The 16,827-nt window shown below is 33.3% G+C and overlaps 3 protein-coding genes across 3 annotated transcripts in view; 1 reads left to right on the top strand and 2 right to left on the bottom strand.

Annotated features, from left to right (window-relative positions):
- LOC100644011 overlaps positions 1–13,037 on the bottom strand; it is a 105,437-nt gene extending 92,400 nt beyond the window's left edge. The window contains exons 1-4 of the mRNA XM_048404770.1: positions 12,615–13,037; positions 10,282–12,116; positions 9,012–10,036; positions 1,747–8,946 (exon numbers count right to left, since the gene is read on the bottom strand). Coding sequence (XP_048260727.1) covers positions 1,747–1,840 — 94 coding nt within the window. The 5' untranslated portion in view covers positions 1,841–8,946; positions 9,012–10,036; positions 10,282–12,116; positions 12,615–13,037. The remainder of the gene's footprint in view (positions 1–1,746; positions 8,947–9,011; positions 10,037–10,281; positions 12,117–12,614) is intronic.
- A 305-nt stretch (positions 13,038–13,342) lies between these two features.
- LOC100649688 (translation machinery-associated protein 16) lies at positions 13,343–14,236 on the bottom strand. Its single transcript, XM_012308203.3, has 4 exons — positions 14,154–14,236; positions 13,896–14,036; positions 13,660–13,808; positions 13,343–13,593 (listed from the first exon to the last, which is right to left on the bottom strand). The coding sequence occupies exons 1-4, from the start codon at positions 14,234–14,236 to the stop codon at positions 13,343–13,345; spliced, it is 624 nt and encodes a 207-aa protein (XP_012163593.2).
- A 455-nt stretch (positions 14,237–14,691) lies between these two features.
- On the top strand, positions 14,692–16,731 carry LOC100644126. The gene is made up of 5 exons (XM_012308342.3): positions 14,692–14,979; positions 15,951–16,057; positions 16,231–16,329; positions 16,406–16,522; positions 16,602–16,731. Exons 1-5 carry the CDS (start codon positions 14,692–14,694, stop codon positions 16,729–16,731), a joined length of 741 nt encoding a protein of 246 aa, XP_012163732.2.
- The last annotated feature ends 96 nt before the right edge of the window (positions 16,732–16,827 follow it).

Genomic DNA, 16,827 nt, shown 5'->3' with positions numbered 1-16,827 from the left:
GTTACGCGGTTTGCAACACCTCCGACCGCAGTATTATCTCTTTAATGTATTCCTTAGCTCTTAACGTTAATTCCATTGAACTTATGCAATGTGTTCCTCAAAATTACCTTCATTCACTAATTCCTACAGATGAGACCGCCCGCTGTCCCCTTATCAATCTCCATCTAACACTTGTTCTTGTCTTCTTTCCCACGAATATATTCAATTATTCCTCGATTCTTGCACAGAATTTTTAATATTTTTGAATATCTTATTCTATCTTCTCGCTACGCTCTTACTCTAACTCTGTTCGCTTCTTCGTTCGTATAAGCAGCTGATCAACGTTGTAATAAACATAATATAAACATAACATAATAAACATAATAGGATAAAATATAACGCAATTATATAACACTGATAACAAATATAGTACCGTTTTCATTGCAAAATGACTAACTGTAAATTCATCAAGGAAAACAGTGTGAATTTCGTATACATTCGTTATATCTTATTATATCTATGTGAATATCTCGGAGAAGATATAGAACCAAAGAAGCACAAATCGACATCCAAATTTCCATAAACCTTACTGTGAATACACGACGCACTTCCTAGTATCTATACAAAAAATCTGTAGTGTTCTAACGAATATGTCATATGACAACCTAATAATTGAATCGATGCAGCTTATGGATCAATACTAAGAAACGTGTTAAATTATTTCCCTCTACTTGTTGCTCTATTTTTCTTAACAGCGAATATCTTAACAATAAAGACACGCAAGGCGGCTGATAATTCTTGGCCTCGTCTTAAACATAGGAAAACAGTTGCACGTACACATGGTACGCGAACAATTCCTCGTTGGTGAGAGCTACAGCTACGATAGAGTCGTGTAAAAGTGGATGTCCTATTAATGGGAAGACAACCGCGTTATATCGACTTGCACGCGGAAGAACAGCTGTCACAACGAAGGAATTGTTGTTCGACCAGCTAGCTTCCTATTCGTCATGTTTCTTCAACGTGGAACACGACCAAAATCGTGGTACCCGTGCGACGAAATTCTTCCTACATCGCGGAATTGCACAACGCGTTCCGCGACAAGTATTTTCTCCCTTCTCGAGGCGACGAATTAGAAAGTGTTTAACGCGTTTCCAACCACGACTGGCTTGCACGATGCAAATGTCGTCGTTTGCATAAGCGCAATGAGGCTCGGGAAAACTCTGCCAAACAAGCTTGCGCTACCAAACGTTTTTCGTTTCATGAAACTTCGATTCGACGATTCGATAGTCACGCAACTTCATGTATTCTCTCTGTTTTCAGTGGTATGGAAATTTTGTAAGATAATTTAAATATGACTGTTCAAATATTACAGAAGTGATAAATTTCGTAAAATACTAAACTTGCCTTTACTGTTCCTCGAAATGGAATAGCAATCTTGAACTGAAAACGGCGTACGACATTGGTATTTAAAATTAGTAATATAAAAAATAGAAATTTAAGTTAAAAGTTTCATGAATTTGAAAGAATTCTATTGTAAATTTCCAAGGCTTCGTAGCTACGCATACTAAAATATTTTAATGTTTGGAGAAACAGATTCGCAGATTCAAAGACTCTACCCACAGTTTCTTCAAATTGAAGATTTTGTCACTGGTAGCACAATGTATCACTTCATCGTCCGAGTCCCTCATTTTCGAAGACGCACTACAACGCATAGAAGATTCTCAAAGTGTAGAACAGCGAATACGACACCAAAACAAGAGAACTCACCCTCAGATCGCGTTTCCACGGCGGCGAAGAGTAACACAGCCGCCAGCAGCAGCAGCAGTTTCGTGAACCAGAGCCTCCACATGTCTTTGCCCATCTGTTTCCCCGCTGGCAGGGAGCTGCGCTGCACGAAATTACCAACAGAAGATGTACACTCTCATGTAAATCGGTCCGATACGAACAACGTTAGCCCGTTACATCAGCACCAAAATCGTCGACGTTCTTATCTTACACACTTCGAATTATTCTCACCTTCGACGTGACCGAATAAAAAAGATCTTTCGAAAAATGTAACCAAAATCTACACGGACGGAAAGACGAAACGTTAAACAAACGAAGGACAAACCGATTGGACGATGAACTAAATTTCTTTTCTGTTATTTGAACAACGAAAAAATATTGTTTAAAATCGTCGACGAGTCTCTTTTTCCTTTAATCACAGTCTATCCACGGAGATACGAAGAGGAAAAATTTGTCCACCTAGTCACCAGACAGAGCAGTTAACGAGAGCTCTGGTACTCGACGAGCAGAGCAGCCGACCGATTGACCTTTCTCCGGGTGCGTAACTTTGTCTGTGTCCCGGTGAGGACTGAAGGGGAAGCAAGGCCCACCGCCGGCTGTTGGGAACCGGAGAAAGGTGTATCGAGAGAGAGGCCAGAGGCGAGCCGGTAAGGCCCCTTCTTCTATCGCTTCTCTTCCCCTTCTCTCAATCACAGATTATACACGTTTCTCTCTTCTATCACTGGATCGTGAAGATTATACATATATATGGATACCATTTAAATAAAAACCTTACTAAGTTATTAACTTTTGTTGAGTAATATAACTTCCGAATGAATTGAATCAGCGAGAATTGAGTAAGAATGAATAAAATTCGTCGCTATAGGAGCTCTATGAAAGAAGGGTGGATTATACACACGATTATGTATGTTTCTTTCTTCCATTAATAAGATCTTAGGCATTTTATAGGAAACATTTAGATAAAATATTTAGAATATAATTATTTGGATAATATTACTCTTGGCGCGTAATTTAGCTTTTCTTCGAATTGAGTTTATAGCAATGAAATTTGTCGATCTACGATTTAACAATACGATTTGAAGGCGTCGTCAACCAAACCAATAAAGTATTTTTCGAAAGTACTTCCTAGCTACTTTTATTTCGGCTAAAATTTTCTCGGATGTGCTGTGGGTCAAGTTCTTTCTTAATCTCATTATCGTCATCTTCTTCATGGCGAGAAGAACCGTTTGTCGCATTATTCTTTCCTCCTTGCTAGATTGTTATTGTCATTGTAATTGCGCGAGCGCATGTATATTTGCGCCAACTTACAGTCGACTACGACGCGGCCTTGCATACTATCTCTTTGAAGTATCCTTGTCTTGGAAGGATGACAGTAGAAGTAGGTAGGAGTTTGGGGACGGAGAAAGAGTGGGAGGAATGAGGATTTGAGGGAGAATCAAGAGGATTTGTATCGTGTGGGGGTGTAATTATTGGACGACGAAAATGGGTATAATGGGATTGAAGATACATAATTAAAGAAATGTGCGTTCGCTATGAAAATTGAAATGTTGAAAAATGTGTAAATGATAGAAATTATTAGGTTGTAACATACATTCGTCCTATTTTTATATTTACCATATAAACGAAGAAGGCAAGAGGAATTTATATTACAATCCAGCCTTCGTGGATTGAAGAAATGATAAGAAGGATAAGGGCAATGGAAAAATTGGGAACTGGGAAAACACAGAGACAGCGTAATTAAAAGGATATACAAATATTGGAATCGAAACTTAATAGCCGTGGAATTGGAAACTATAAAAGCGTGAAAATGGTATAATGTTGAAAAGTGAACAATTTGAAGTACACAAAAATCAGAGATATTTCGTACAAAATTTTGCTAAGAGTTTCTTAACGAAAGACCAGAATCAAAAAGAATTCCAAAAAAGATCTGTGTACGATTAAAGACTAAAACATCACGTAGCTAAGTACTATGGAAAATATTCCGGAAGAAAGGTGCTCGATTAATTCGTGCAGCGAGATTCGTTCTTTTTCGTCTCTTTCGCGACTCACCCGTCGTTCCACTCAGTCATCCAGTTAGCCATTTTCGAGCTGTATTACAGGACCACCCGTTATGTGGTAATTCAAGCCGGTGCACTAGTGTGATACGTCGGCACAGCTGTTACATTCGCTTTAATTTGCTTGTCAAACCTCTGTTTTGCTAATTGAAAAACCCATTCCTGATCATTTTCCATGACGATAAACCGCAAGCTCGCCATTGTCTGTTGCTGAATTGTTAAGAAGATGATAGGCAACGAGCATGAATAGTAGTCGTTTTGGTTCCTTCGACGATAGTACTCTCAGAGATCCAATTTAAAGATTGAACCATGTGTTGATTATGTTTGAGCATTTTATCTATTTGATTTATACAATACCTAACTTATTGATCTTTTAATTTTAAGATGTATATATACTTGTAAGTCTGGTGATTATAGAATATGAGTGTTTGATAGATGAATATTTCTCTACGAAATAAATATGAAAGAATATTATAGTCCTCAACATACTTTACTATTTAGACAGCCATATAGAATTCAACAAAAATTACTTTCAAAAATAACGGATCTTCGATTTACTTTTTCTAAAAGAGAAAAGTAATTTATGCAGAAACGAAGACCCACCTGTGAGGTATCCCTTTCAAGCGTCGAAGTTTCATGTAAAATGTTTGGTCGAAGTTTCATGTAAAATGTTCGGTCGAAGATTTCACTATAAACTGTTCGAGTGAATAAAGATTCATCGAAAAAACGAATTTAAATTTGAAGTAAGAAACGATACTGAAGAAGGCATTTGTGATATTTTATCGAAGAAATGGAAAAGATATTTAATAGCTTTTTTAATTTTTTAATTTTTCTCACCTTAGGAATGCTATTTATTACAAAAGGAATGCTATTGGCTTGGACATTAAAGTAGATGATACATTAATTGACTAATAGGTACTCCACTTTCTAAAGATTATTCGATAATACCAATAAACCACAATAAAAGCCAGATTATAAAAGGCTATATTTACCAAGAAATTCCATTGAACTCATTGTTCGAATCTTTTGAATACAATTTCTTTATTCATAGATCTTCTATTTTCTAATACGTCGTGTCATTTAAAAAAGAAATTTGTACTTAAAAGAACAATTTTAATTAAGCATTTTACAATTATACAAATTACTGATTCAAAAGTGGCTGATTTAAAGCGTTTAGATTTCCGAAAATCGAAACATCTTTTTCACCTCAACAGAATCACTAAATTTACCTGCTACGCTTTTTAAATATCAAAATATCCTTCTGAATCACCAAAATCCCAATACACGACCGATTAAAAACCTCAGTTTCCTTCTGAACCAACGAAATGATTATAAAAATTCGAACAAAAACATCGAAATCAATAAAACAAAACCTAAGTTTCGATACACCCTACTTCCTACGACCTTGCCGCCCACGAAGCAGAGAAATATCCCATTTCCTACGAATCGCTCGACGCGGTTTTAGGAACATCCTGTACGCGTTCAAGATTCTATCTCTTGGAACGCTCCTGTTAAAGTCAACCTTGCTTCGAGTCTCCCGATAAGGTGGTCCACCTGTTGACCGGGCTGAACTGAATGAACTCGACGGTGAAACGGGCACGTTCTTCTTGAAGGAAGCTGTAAGATAGTGGCACGACTCCCTCGAGGTGGGAGGTTCGTATTATAGGTGGCGACCCGGGGGACCTACATTCACGAGCTAAGTCTTCTTCTCCTTCCAGCTGTCTGGCTCGTCTCCGCTGAGATATTCGTGTCGATGTCGGTTGACTCGCTTACCAACCGATTCTCGAATTCCGTCGCCGAGATTCCACTGGAGAAATTACTCCCTTCCTTCGCCTCTTTCTCTTTTCCGCGTTCCTTTTTTTTCTCTCCTCTTCCCATTTGCTTCTTTCTTTGCATCTTGCGGAGGAGCCGCCGGTCACGCTTATAGACCGCGAAATTGAACGACGATGGCGGAGAAAATGAGCCCCGAGAGAGATCTACAAGAGTCGATTAACGCCTTATCGACGGGGCGCTTTTATCATGAACGATGGTTTTGTTCGAATTATCGTTCTACTTGTACATTATACTCTAATGTTTAAACTGCTTTCAAACTTTTTTAACGACCATATAAACTGTTAAGGCATAGAATTATTGCGACACATGAGCGATTATGTATTTCCTGTTCTAACCAATAGCGAAATGAGTATACATCAAATCGATATAAAATAATTTTTCTTAAGTTCTACAACACAGTTATTGCAGCGCATAGTCATCTTAATCCACAGTGAAAGGATTAATCCTCGGACGACGAAGGTTCTGACAATTGTGATAGCTACATATATACAACAGACGTTTCACGTTCACTTTCTAAGCTACATTTAGGTGTCAGTATTTTATCACACTGGACTAAATGAAGTGGGATCTTTGATAAGCACCTTAACGACGAATAACGTGGAAGTAAAGCTTGAATCAGGATATGTGGTATCCTCTAAATTTTATAACTTTTATTATTTGGTTATATAATTTTCTCTACTTAATTATTTACTTATATAATTTATTATTTATGTTGCATAATTTACTTTTAACATTCTTTGTTTTCCTGCATTTATGTTCGTATTTGCCATGAACATCCTCATTCTAGCCATCAAATTCGTAGCCTAGTCACGTATTCACCCTTGCGGTGGCTAGAAAGAGGTTCATAACGATGCAGAGGATTTATTTATTGAATTACCTTCATTGTTAAAGCATGTTGCCAGGAAACAAAATTTAAGATTCGTTAATTGATTCACTAAATAATTCCTTAATTCGTGGTTCAAATATTTGTCTTATTCCATAGATTGCGGAGACGTGAATTGTAACCCAACTAAAAATACACATTACGATATAAATCAAGATTAGCAATGTATTAGTAAGAACGTGTACATGTTAATAACTGAAAATTGTCAATGTTAAATTTCCAACAATACATAATTCATCAGAGCTATTTCATTTATATTATTTCGAACAAATTGCAAAATTTATGAGGCATAATTTTACTACTCAATAAAGCCATTCGTTCACAATTTGACCCCAATCAACGAACCACTGCATCGCGAATACTCTCAGTAAATCTTAACCGCATCAACATCTGCATAAACAAACTCATCTTTTCTCTCATCAATAGTTTGAATTTCACGCCCTATGTACGCGTTTTCCATCGCCTCGTCATTTTTCCGCATGGATGGACGAAGGAAGACAAAAGTCAAAAAGTCACAGCTAGACAACGAACTTTCTAATTCGACAGCAGCGGCCCGTCAAACAAGTGGGAGGATTAGCGTCGAGTATAATTGAGAATGCAAGGACGTCGGGAGATCGTAAAGCTCAAGCGAGCGTAAAAATGGCCGATGTGGTAAATTCGATGCTATCTGAGTACTACTTGCCGAATAGGAATCGAAACGCGATTACGATGGAATCGTAGATAGTAAGAAACGTCTGAATGATAATTTCGAAACAATTGACAAATCAACGATACTTTAGAGATTCAAGTCACTTCGAATATGGTTCAATAAAGGACCAAGATTCAGTATAGAACCTTGGAGACCTGGATAATTTATGAATTTCCAGCTTCGGTAGGTCATCAGTGAAGCGTTATTTAACAAGCACTCCACCCATTTACTTCGATACCAAATGCCAATCATCCTCAGATATTGTAGTTCCATTTGTAACTAATGGCAACGCAAATGAATTTCTAGTTACAGTTCATGTAATCGGTAAACTGAAGATTCTATCTGACATCTCGCGAATTTTTAGCTTTCTGTTAACAAACCGAACGAAAGTTTGGGAAGTTGACGGTAATTGGAAATTCCGATCGATAAGTTGAAGATTTTTATGAATATAATTAAAGAAATAATATCTAAGTAAAGATTTGTTTCACCCTCTCAATTTTTTAACGAATACTTCACTTTGAATATTTTGGGCATTTTTTAATATACTGATCAATATTGAATATCCAAATACGTGAAAATGATAATAGGTATATTCTCATCCTTATTGTAATTATTCCATGACCTATATACTATATTTTCAGAATTATGAATTTGAAGAACTGCACTATCCGGATATCGTCAATTTGCAGAAATATTTAAGAGCTTGTCGCATACTCCTGTAATCAATGACCTACTATGTCGCCTTAATCTCTTCCTGAAATTCTACCGGTTCGGTCGATCGAATTAATGTTAACTTAGCTAAAAGACCTCGTTAGATTTGTCGTATTTTCGCTTAATTTGCAACGAGCCATGGATTGGACGCTGCACTCGTGAGACGAATTCGATTAGACGCGTGGTAATTGAGAACAGTGGGCAGAGTGAAAGTTAATTAACTTACGAACGAATTTGGAATGTAAATCGTAGCAATTACTAACTATCCTTTAAAAGGTAATAATAAATAAATTTTGACTACATAATTATGTAAAACTAATCGCGATCGCAGCCAATCAGCTCATATTATCATTTACTACACAATTCATAATTGTATTATGGTACATTAAATATTAATATGATTATCCGCATCTCACCGTGTGGGGGTTGCTGCAAATGGAGACTCACCTAAAACTAAAAATTGAATTAGATCTTAAGATAATCATGTAAATAAAAATTACATTAAATCATAAACTAATCGTATAATTCTATGTGAGACTCTTTTTCCTATTTTCATTTCAAGTGTAATTTTACACTTCTATTACCATTTTTAATTTCAAAATGACCTATCTATCACACACATACAGGGATACAGTGCTTCCTACATTATTAGGTTTTCTATTTAGTATCTACCTGAGTCTGAGTTGGGGCTTTAATTTGAGAATGATCAAGTTAACCACAGATCTCATTCATAAAATTAATTCACAAATGCCTTACCTAACAGTAAAAATTAAATTTCAACTTCTTACCTGATTACAAATCTAATTTAACCAGTCTCTCAAACATTCAAAGATCTTCATGAATCCTATCTACATAAATATCTGAATATAATAAATAAAATTGAAGAGGAAATATTGCGTTGAAGTACAGAATGAATATATCTTTCACAACTGAACACGTTGATCTTGAATATGTTGAATATGTTGATTGTACCATGAGAGAGTATTTTCTTTCCATTGGTCCCGTAGAGGTTCCTGAAATAAACTTAAATTGAAATTAATTTCATCAAAACTTTAAATTTTTTGTCGTCTCTACTTACATAAAAATTATACAATTTCTGTACAAGTTCTACCTATTAGAAGTCTAAAGATTTCATTTCATAGACTTTCACCTACAACCAATTTGAACAATTTCTCTGTAAACTCTGAGCATCAGACATCTAAATGTTTATTCATAGAATACTACCTAGATACAAATTTGAAGATTTATTTATGGATTCTATCTACCTCACAAGCTAAAGGTTTGTTGATGGATCCTACCTAACAATTTAAAACTTTGTTTGTGGGCCCTGCCTACCTAAAAATCTGAAAATTTATTTATGGATCCTACCTGTCTAAAAATCTAAAAATTTTTAAAACATTTTGTATATCTAAACATTTAAATATCTGCCATTACAACTTCAAATATTTTATGCATTACGTGACTTCCTTCTAACGCAACATGGCGCTCTTTTTCTAAGCGTTAAGGGGTATTCTAGTCTACAAATTTGAAAAAATCGAAAAATTTTTTTTCATATTTCCAAAGTTTAGACATTCAAGAATATGCCCTTAAAGGATTTTTCAAAATTTCAATTATTTTTATGAGTTACAGCAATTTTTGTGACGCGGCATCTGCTCAGGTCCGACAATGTTATATTACAGACAATTTACGAATAATGAAACAAAATGAAAAAGTTATTTGAATTTCTTATTCAAATGAAATAGAATCGAGAGAATCTATGTTAAATTTATGTTAAACAGTCTATTCAATTTCTTCGGAAACATAATTTAATATATTCGAAAGAAAAAAGTAATTTCCTTAATCTTGCATTTTTCATCTTGGTATCCTTAATAAACTGTGAATTTAGAATTTGTTATATTAGATATTAATTACATTAATATAATGAAATACTTATAAGAAATGGAGTTAATTTAATAATGAATAAATATTACCACCTTTTGACGAAAAGTTATCAAATTTATCATTAATCACCATGGCGTCCTTTTCACTTTCATCCCGTCCTTTCGAATTTCGCAGCATCCCTCTAATACATCACAGCTTCCCTCGGAATCAAATAATAGTAATCTGCACAAAAAAACAGCAAGATATTAAAACAAATGTATAAAAAGAATAAATTATTTGAAAATAAAACAATGATCATGGTCAAATTGTGTTTCGAAAACTCACTGTACGAGCTACCGGCAAATGGAACAACCAAAAAGACAGTTGAAGAAACAAAGGTAATTAAATAATAGATTACGACGAAGTATTGAAGAAAAACGTACAAAAAGTAAAAATAGTGTGAGTTTGAACGGTAGAAAAATGTTTACCAAAGTGCCAAAGCCACCTGTCGCGAAATGACATGGATGGATATACGTCTAGTCCCTCTGATTGTCCACGCTAAACTGACACCCCGCACCGCGATTTACCCAACGAGTTTGGGTTGGGGAGGAGTAGGAATGTAGAGTTGTCGGCTATTCGTACATACACAAATAGGACTCGTCAAATTCCTGGAACACCTACACTAAAGGATGTGTTTTCAGTAATAGACATATTATGTTTCAAAACAAGAAACAATACGTTAAGCTGAGCAGTGAGATGAAAGTAAAAGGTATAGAGAGTAAACACAAATGATCAAATATCATTTTTATGAATAAAAATGAATTTGAAACGAAGATATCTGCGCTTATACGTTGTCACTTGATTAAACAAAATTGATTAATAGATAAAAAGTTGGAAAGATAAAATTTTTTCAAACATAACGTGTAATAGAATACTATAAAATATTGATAGCAATGCCCTTAGGCGATTCCATTATCAAAGCACGCCTTTGAAAACGTAAAAGTGAATCTAATAATAAAATATTAAATTATAAAAAAATTACGTAGCAAACACTGACTCTAAGATCGTATTGCGCCCGGTCACAAAAAATTTCCGAAAGTAAAACTACATTAACAGAAAAGGATGGGGGAAGTGAGCGTTTTTTTGGAAAATACTGTTGTTTCTAATTAATTTATTCATCAATAAAGAATATATTACGGAAATAAAATATATTTGAAATATTATTTGTGCTTTGTAAGATATTTCCTAATATTGACAAGTATTTATAAAGATTCTAAATGTAATACAATCTATCTGAAAGAATTGTACTGCGTATGTTCGTTTCTTACACATAAACTACATTTATTTCATAATTATTCGAAAATGCTTGCGACAGACCAAAATTCTATACGTAAACATATCCAAGGATAAGGCGATAACAGTGTGAAAGAGCCGCGATTATTAATGAATCGAAACGTGTTTGCACGTGTCTGGTACTGTAAAGCTCTCGTGGAAACAAGAAGTTGTTGACAAAGATTTAGTGACGCTGCGATGTTCTCGTCAAGAATTTACAATTCATATAATATATGAAATATTTCAATTTTTATTTTAATTTCAATTGAGAATGTCTTAATTATTTTATCGAATTGTTCAAAACTCTATTTTGTAATACAGATCGAGGAAAAAAATTATTTAAAATAAAAAAAACGTTGAAAATATTTGAACTCTTTCTAAAAAGTAATGATATTTTGTTTAATCACGTCTAGTTCCACGTTAGTATTCTTACAAGAAATCATAGAATTACGTATAATTTAGTCGTATTACGTTAAATATTGCATGCCTATGTGTGTATATATATATATATATATATATATATATATATATATGATTGTCATATCATAAATGTGCGTATCATAAAACAAACGTTACTAAACGTTACTGTATGAAAAACGTTAAAGTGAAATAATAGTCGAACCTATATTCTATTTCAAAAGTTTATGATACAAGCTATCGGTAATGAAAACGATCAGACTACCAATGGAGGAAAACAGAAAAAAGTTCAAAAAATTGTATAAACTTTTGTTAATAATATCTAATAAATAACTAAATAGGTAGGCATTGATTCAACAAACCTAATAATAATGTATGTAATGTAATAACAGCAATTGAAGTACTAAGAAATTCAGATTATACGCTTCGAACGGCGATACATCTTAACGATTCGCTCTTCGACAGTAGAATGGCGGTATTCCGTCAAAAGTGAACCTAGCCGATTTTGGATTGGCTGAGACGGCGAGGCTTCGTTTCTATACAATGCGCGCGAGAAATTGAAATACCAAACACCCTAAAAATTTTTATATTTTGCAAACTGATGAACTAGACATTTTCATGATTTTAAAATGCGAATTTTAAGTATTATGTGAGGACAGATAATTACCGAATTACAAATTGCTGTTACAGGTGAAATATAAAAAATTTTATGCTTATTCGTACTATGTAACAATCCATATACGTAATCTTTTTACTTACTATTCTATTACTACTAATATAAAATAAAATTAAAATATAGTCCATCAAATCTAATATATCCACCATGAAATAAGGTTATGGTCATATAGATAATTTCTAAAATTTTCTAACAAAGAAAAGTTACTGTATGATGCATTAAATCCATATACTAAGATTAATCTTTGGAAAGCGAAAGTAATCTAACCTAAAAACTACTAAATTTGAAACGTATACGATACGTTAAAATTTTTAAGTTTCAGGCTTCAGATATTTAATCTAAATTAGAGATATATTAGTAAAACATAAAATGAGATATATATATATATATACTTACGTTATAATTTTTAAACACATTCGTATTTTTAAACATCATTAAATAAATTTCTAAATAACTAAGAATATACTGCTTCTTATTAAATAGTTACGAATTGTTTTTATTAACGAGAAGCTATTAAGTGATGGTTGACAAGTTGTATCGATATACCACAAGTTGACGAAGTATACCAATAATAATTTAACAAAACAAATTCTTCACCGCGAGCTTCGAGAGAAATTCCTTGGAATTGCAGTTGTTGCAACAAACGCAGCTGCAATTATAACATGCGACATAAGTTCACTCTTTTATATACTAAGCTATTTGATTAATTCTAAGCATGTAAATAATTTAAAAAATTTGTTAAATCGTATATTTATCATTAGTACTATTGATTTTCTTACCATTTTGAAATATAAAACTTTTAGAATAATTACTATATCTTCGTTCTTAAATAATGAAGTAACTAGCGGAAAAAATGAAAAAAAGGCAAAGAAACGATGCAAAATATTCATGACGTGCACGTGATTCATTTACATGTTTCAGTTTTATTGAGTATTTCACAATCAAACAGCTTCTTTTCTCTTCTATCGTACTCTTGTACCCTGTGACATGACTGATTTTTTGTTGGAGATAAGAGCAAGACGAAATGCAGTCTCTAGCATTTTGCAAACAAAAAAGGACGAAACTGTTCGCTTTTCTTCTTTTTAAATAGAGGTGAAGGTAAAAAAGACGTGTATCTACAGAATTTATTCTATTTTCATTACACATTCTGTCGATTGATTATTTTCATTTGATTCAATTGACTTACTTAATAAATTCTTCTCGTTTACAGGCATAGCTAATATTGGATAGTCTGGCATTCTTTCTTTTAGCACTAACGCTTTGTTTAAATCATTCTTACCAAACCTTATAAATTTAAAATTATTGATATACTGTAATTCATTATTCCAATTCATTAACATTTTACACTGAGTTGCATTTAAAATATCAGGAATTTCTGAAAAATAAAGGAGGGTTTGTATATCAGCATATATTAAAAATAAATTTGACAGTAATTCTTTACCTATCCCACATGTATCATATTCTTCTTGTTCTCTCTCCTTGGTTATTCTAATTATATTTTCCCTGCTGGCATGTTGTCTACTCCTATTGTTACCTATAGATCTTTTAATAGCAATTTGTTCCATTTCTTCATCATTTCTTGCTATGTACCTTTGGATCAAACATAGGACTATAACTAATCAAATCTTTAATGCACAATCTCTGTATCATCATGTACATACACCTTGTTTTACCTACGTTTCTAACAAACTTGCAGTTAACTCTGGAGTATAGGGACACACACCTGGAATCATATTGTTTCTGATCCACAACATTTTTTCTCCTATTAAATTCTGTTTTATCAAGCGGGACATTTTCCCTTTCTGTCTATTTGATATTCTGAAACAAAACACATTGACCATTTCCTTCATTAGTACACAAGAGTATTATATAATCATATAAAATAAATAAAATGTACATAATAAAATCATATAATTTAATAGTAATTCTATTTACTTTTTGACTTTTTTCGTAATAGCGATAGACTTTCTACTATTTGGATGTATCATTTTCTTTGACTTCAGAAACTCTTTTCTCATTGCTGTGGCCTATAAAAAAAAAATAACACACTCAAATAGTCTTTCTAAGATAATTTATTTTGTATACGTATAAATTGGTAAAAATATTACCATGGTTGTGAATTGTTTCGATTATCCTAACCTTCAAAACTCCAACTTAAGCTATGCGTTTACTCAAGGTATAATCTTGCGCAGGCGAATCGTTGATAGCAACTACGGCGACGCCTATCGAGAGTAGAAGTAATATCGAAGTATACCTTACCATGACATTTCCGGGCCAACAAACTTCAAAATTTGTTTCTTCTGTTTCAAGATATTCTTAGCTATTTTTTTTAAATCTTATAATGGTAACCTATTTTAAAATGTGTAATCTTTGATAAATGCATATTAGTAAAATTTCATATGAAGAAAGTTTTTTGGGAATCTGTATCATATCCAGTGAGCAGAAAACGGAGACGTGACGGAAGTCGACGACAATGGAGATAAAAGTTTTTATCGTAATATTGCTTTTATTGATTTTAACCTCAGATGGAACGGGCTTCGGCAGAAAGCGATCCGCCAAATGTCAAAAAGGCAACGAGCAGACTTTAAGTAGAAACGAGCAGAATTCAACATCCGATTATTATTATTACTGTGACCCAACAGAGTTTGGAGTAGTACAAAAGATTCCGTATTTGCGTTCTTGTTCACCATGCGACATGATAGAAATCGATTTCTCTTCTGCTTGTATCAGATGCGGGATGTGCCTTGCCATTGCTGAAAAGGTTGATCCTTTTTCACCGGTTTCGATTATCCTAGTTCTCTCTATTCGCGTATTTTTTAAATACAAATATAGATGTTTTACAATTATTTATTTTGTTAATGATATCATTTAACGAATTCTTTGAGAAGTTCGCAAGGGAATCCACACATAAATGATATTTAAAATGTTTATAGTAGTTCTGAAGTAAAGAAAAGCGATATGAATTTGAAATGATGAATCATTTCAATGATTTTATTATTCCCACTTTAGATATAACACAGGGGAACTTTATAATTTTTAAATCTCTTTGATTTTATATATCTTTCTACATTTATTTTTCTTTTTGCATATTTGCATGTTACCTTAATCGCTATCTACATGTTATTTTAGTTGCATTTATTTTGCATCGGAAATGGCTGTCCCGTGTTTCGTCAATAATTTGTCTTGTTTCTCTTGCATTTCTAAAAGTAATATTGGCATAAATGAACTTTTGACTCCAAGAGACAACATTGCTTTTTTCCGACTTTTTTTTTAGTTTACAAGAGTTCAAAGTTACATATAGGCCTTTTAACATTTTCTTACTTTTTTGCTACTTAATATCTTCAAAAACACGTAAACATCCGCAGGCTATTTCTCACTTTATTCGATTATATACATACTTTCACTACACATACAAAAGTACATTTACACAAACATCCTTTCGTAAGTTTGCTATTTAATCAATTTAATTCAAACAGAATCGATATTTGTCCAAACCCAGCGTTTTATTATTTAAGAGACATTCACGATAAATAATTATCTTCCAATTTAGTCAAATACACAATAGAAATTAATATTGATTATCAAAAACACTAGAAACTCTCGTTCACGAATAAAAGCAGAAATACATAACAAAACCTTGGAATAAATGGGTATCAATTGCATAATGAATTACATTATATTTGCAACAGATTGATAGAAAAACTCCTGAAATATCGTATCTATACCTTTTAGATAAATCAAACATTGCTGGATGTTCACGAAGCGTTACCTAACGCGTGTTTAAATGACACTGAGATCGAAGTTCTGTTGAGGACCATATGTGATTATTCTTTTCAATTGTAAATATCCGATGAGTAAAGTAATCTTTATGTATATACATACAAGAATGTACAAAATATCAAAACTAAAGTACTCATTAATACTATAACATATATGAATTCCCATTTTTCATAAAAACACATAGCTTACAAATAAGAAAAGAAAGGAACATATATTTATGATTTTTTGATAGCTATGGTCTTCGCGAACTAGACGGAAAAAGGTACATTTCTGATAAATTACCTGGTTCTATCATGGTATCCACGTCAGCCGATGGACTTTGGGGAGAGAAGTCTGTATACAAAGATATTTTGTGCGTGTATTCTATTTTCTTACGACGGCTTCTTTTGATACCGGATTTTATTTAGATTCAGAGATCTTTGCCATTATTATCTCGATGAAATCGGAGAAGTCTCATTGTACGAACAATGGCAGCGATGTAACAACGATGAAAAACTTCACGACTTGTCGAACATTATGTGCCGGTAATAAGAAAAATGAAATATCTGGCCTTAATAACAAAATATTATTGAAAAACTTTTTCACCTGTTTACGTCATTTCAGAAACGTGCACGGTATATTACGAGATTGTAAGAGCATGCAGGATACGGAAAAATACGAATCCCCGTTTAAGACTTATTACGCAAAAGTAAAAATCACCGCAACTTACGATAAATACGGCAAACATGATTGAGAGTAATATTTCTAAAACTTTTTATTCTGCACAGCAAATAAATACAATATATTTGTAATTATGCCACTAAGAGATCGTTATATCGTAACTCATTAT

Source organism: Bombus terrestris, chromosome 4 (assembly GCF_910591885.1).
Source record: "Bombus terrestris chromosome 4, iyBomTerr1.2, whole genome shotgun sequence".
Taxonomy (NCBI): domain Eukaryota; kingdom Metazoa; phylum Arthropoda; class Insecta; order Hymenoptera; family Apidae; genus Bombus; species Bombus terrestris.
The sequence above is the reverse complement of the archived record's forward strand: the minus strand, read 5'-3'. Positions and strand labels throughout refer to the sequence as shown.

What these genes read in the sequence shown, in the direction of transcription:
- LOC100644126 (XM_012308342.3), top strand. Translation starts at nt 14,692, where the DNA reads ATGGAGATAAAAGTTTTTATCGTAATATTGCTTTTATTGATTTTAACC. An exon ending in GCCTTGCCATTGCTGAAAAG is followed by an intron (nt 14,980 to 15,950) that starts GTTGATCCTTTT and finishes TATACCTTTTAG; the next exon opens with ATAAATCAAACATTGCTGGA. An exon ending in TTGTCGAACATTATGTGCCG is followed by an intron (nt 16,523 to 16,601) that starts GTAATAAGAAAA and finishes ACGTCATTTCAG; the next exon opens with AAACGTGCACGGTATATTAC.
- LOC100649688 (XM_012308203.3), bottom strand. Translation starts at nt 14,236, where the DNA reads ATGAGAAAAGAGTTTCTGAAGTCAAAGAAAATGATACATCCAAATAGT. An exon ending in ATTACGAAAAAAGTCAAAAA is followed by an intron (nt 14,037 to 14,153) that starts GTAAATAGAATT and finishes GTTTTGTTTCAG; the next exon opens with AATATCAAATAGACAGAAAG. An exon ending in ACTGCAAGTTTGTTAGAAAC is followed by an intron (nt 13,809 to 13,895) that starts GTAGGTAAAACA and finishes TTTGATCCAAAG; the next exon opens with GTACATAGCAAGAAATGATG.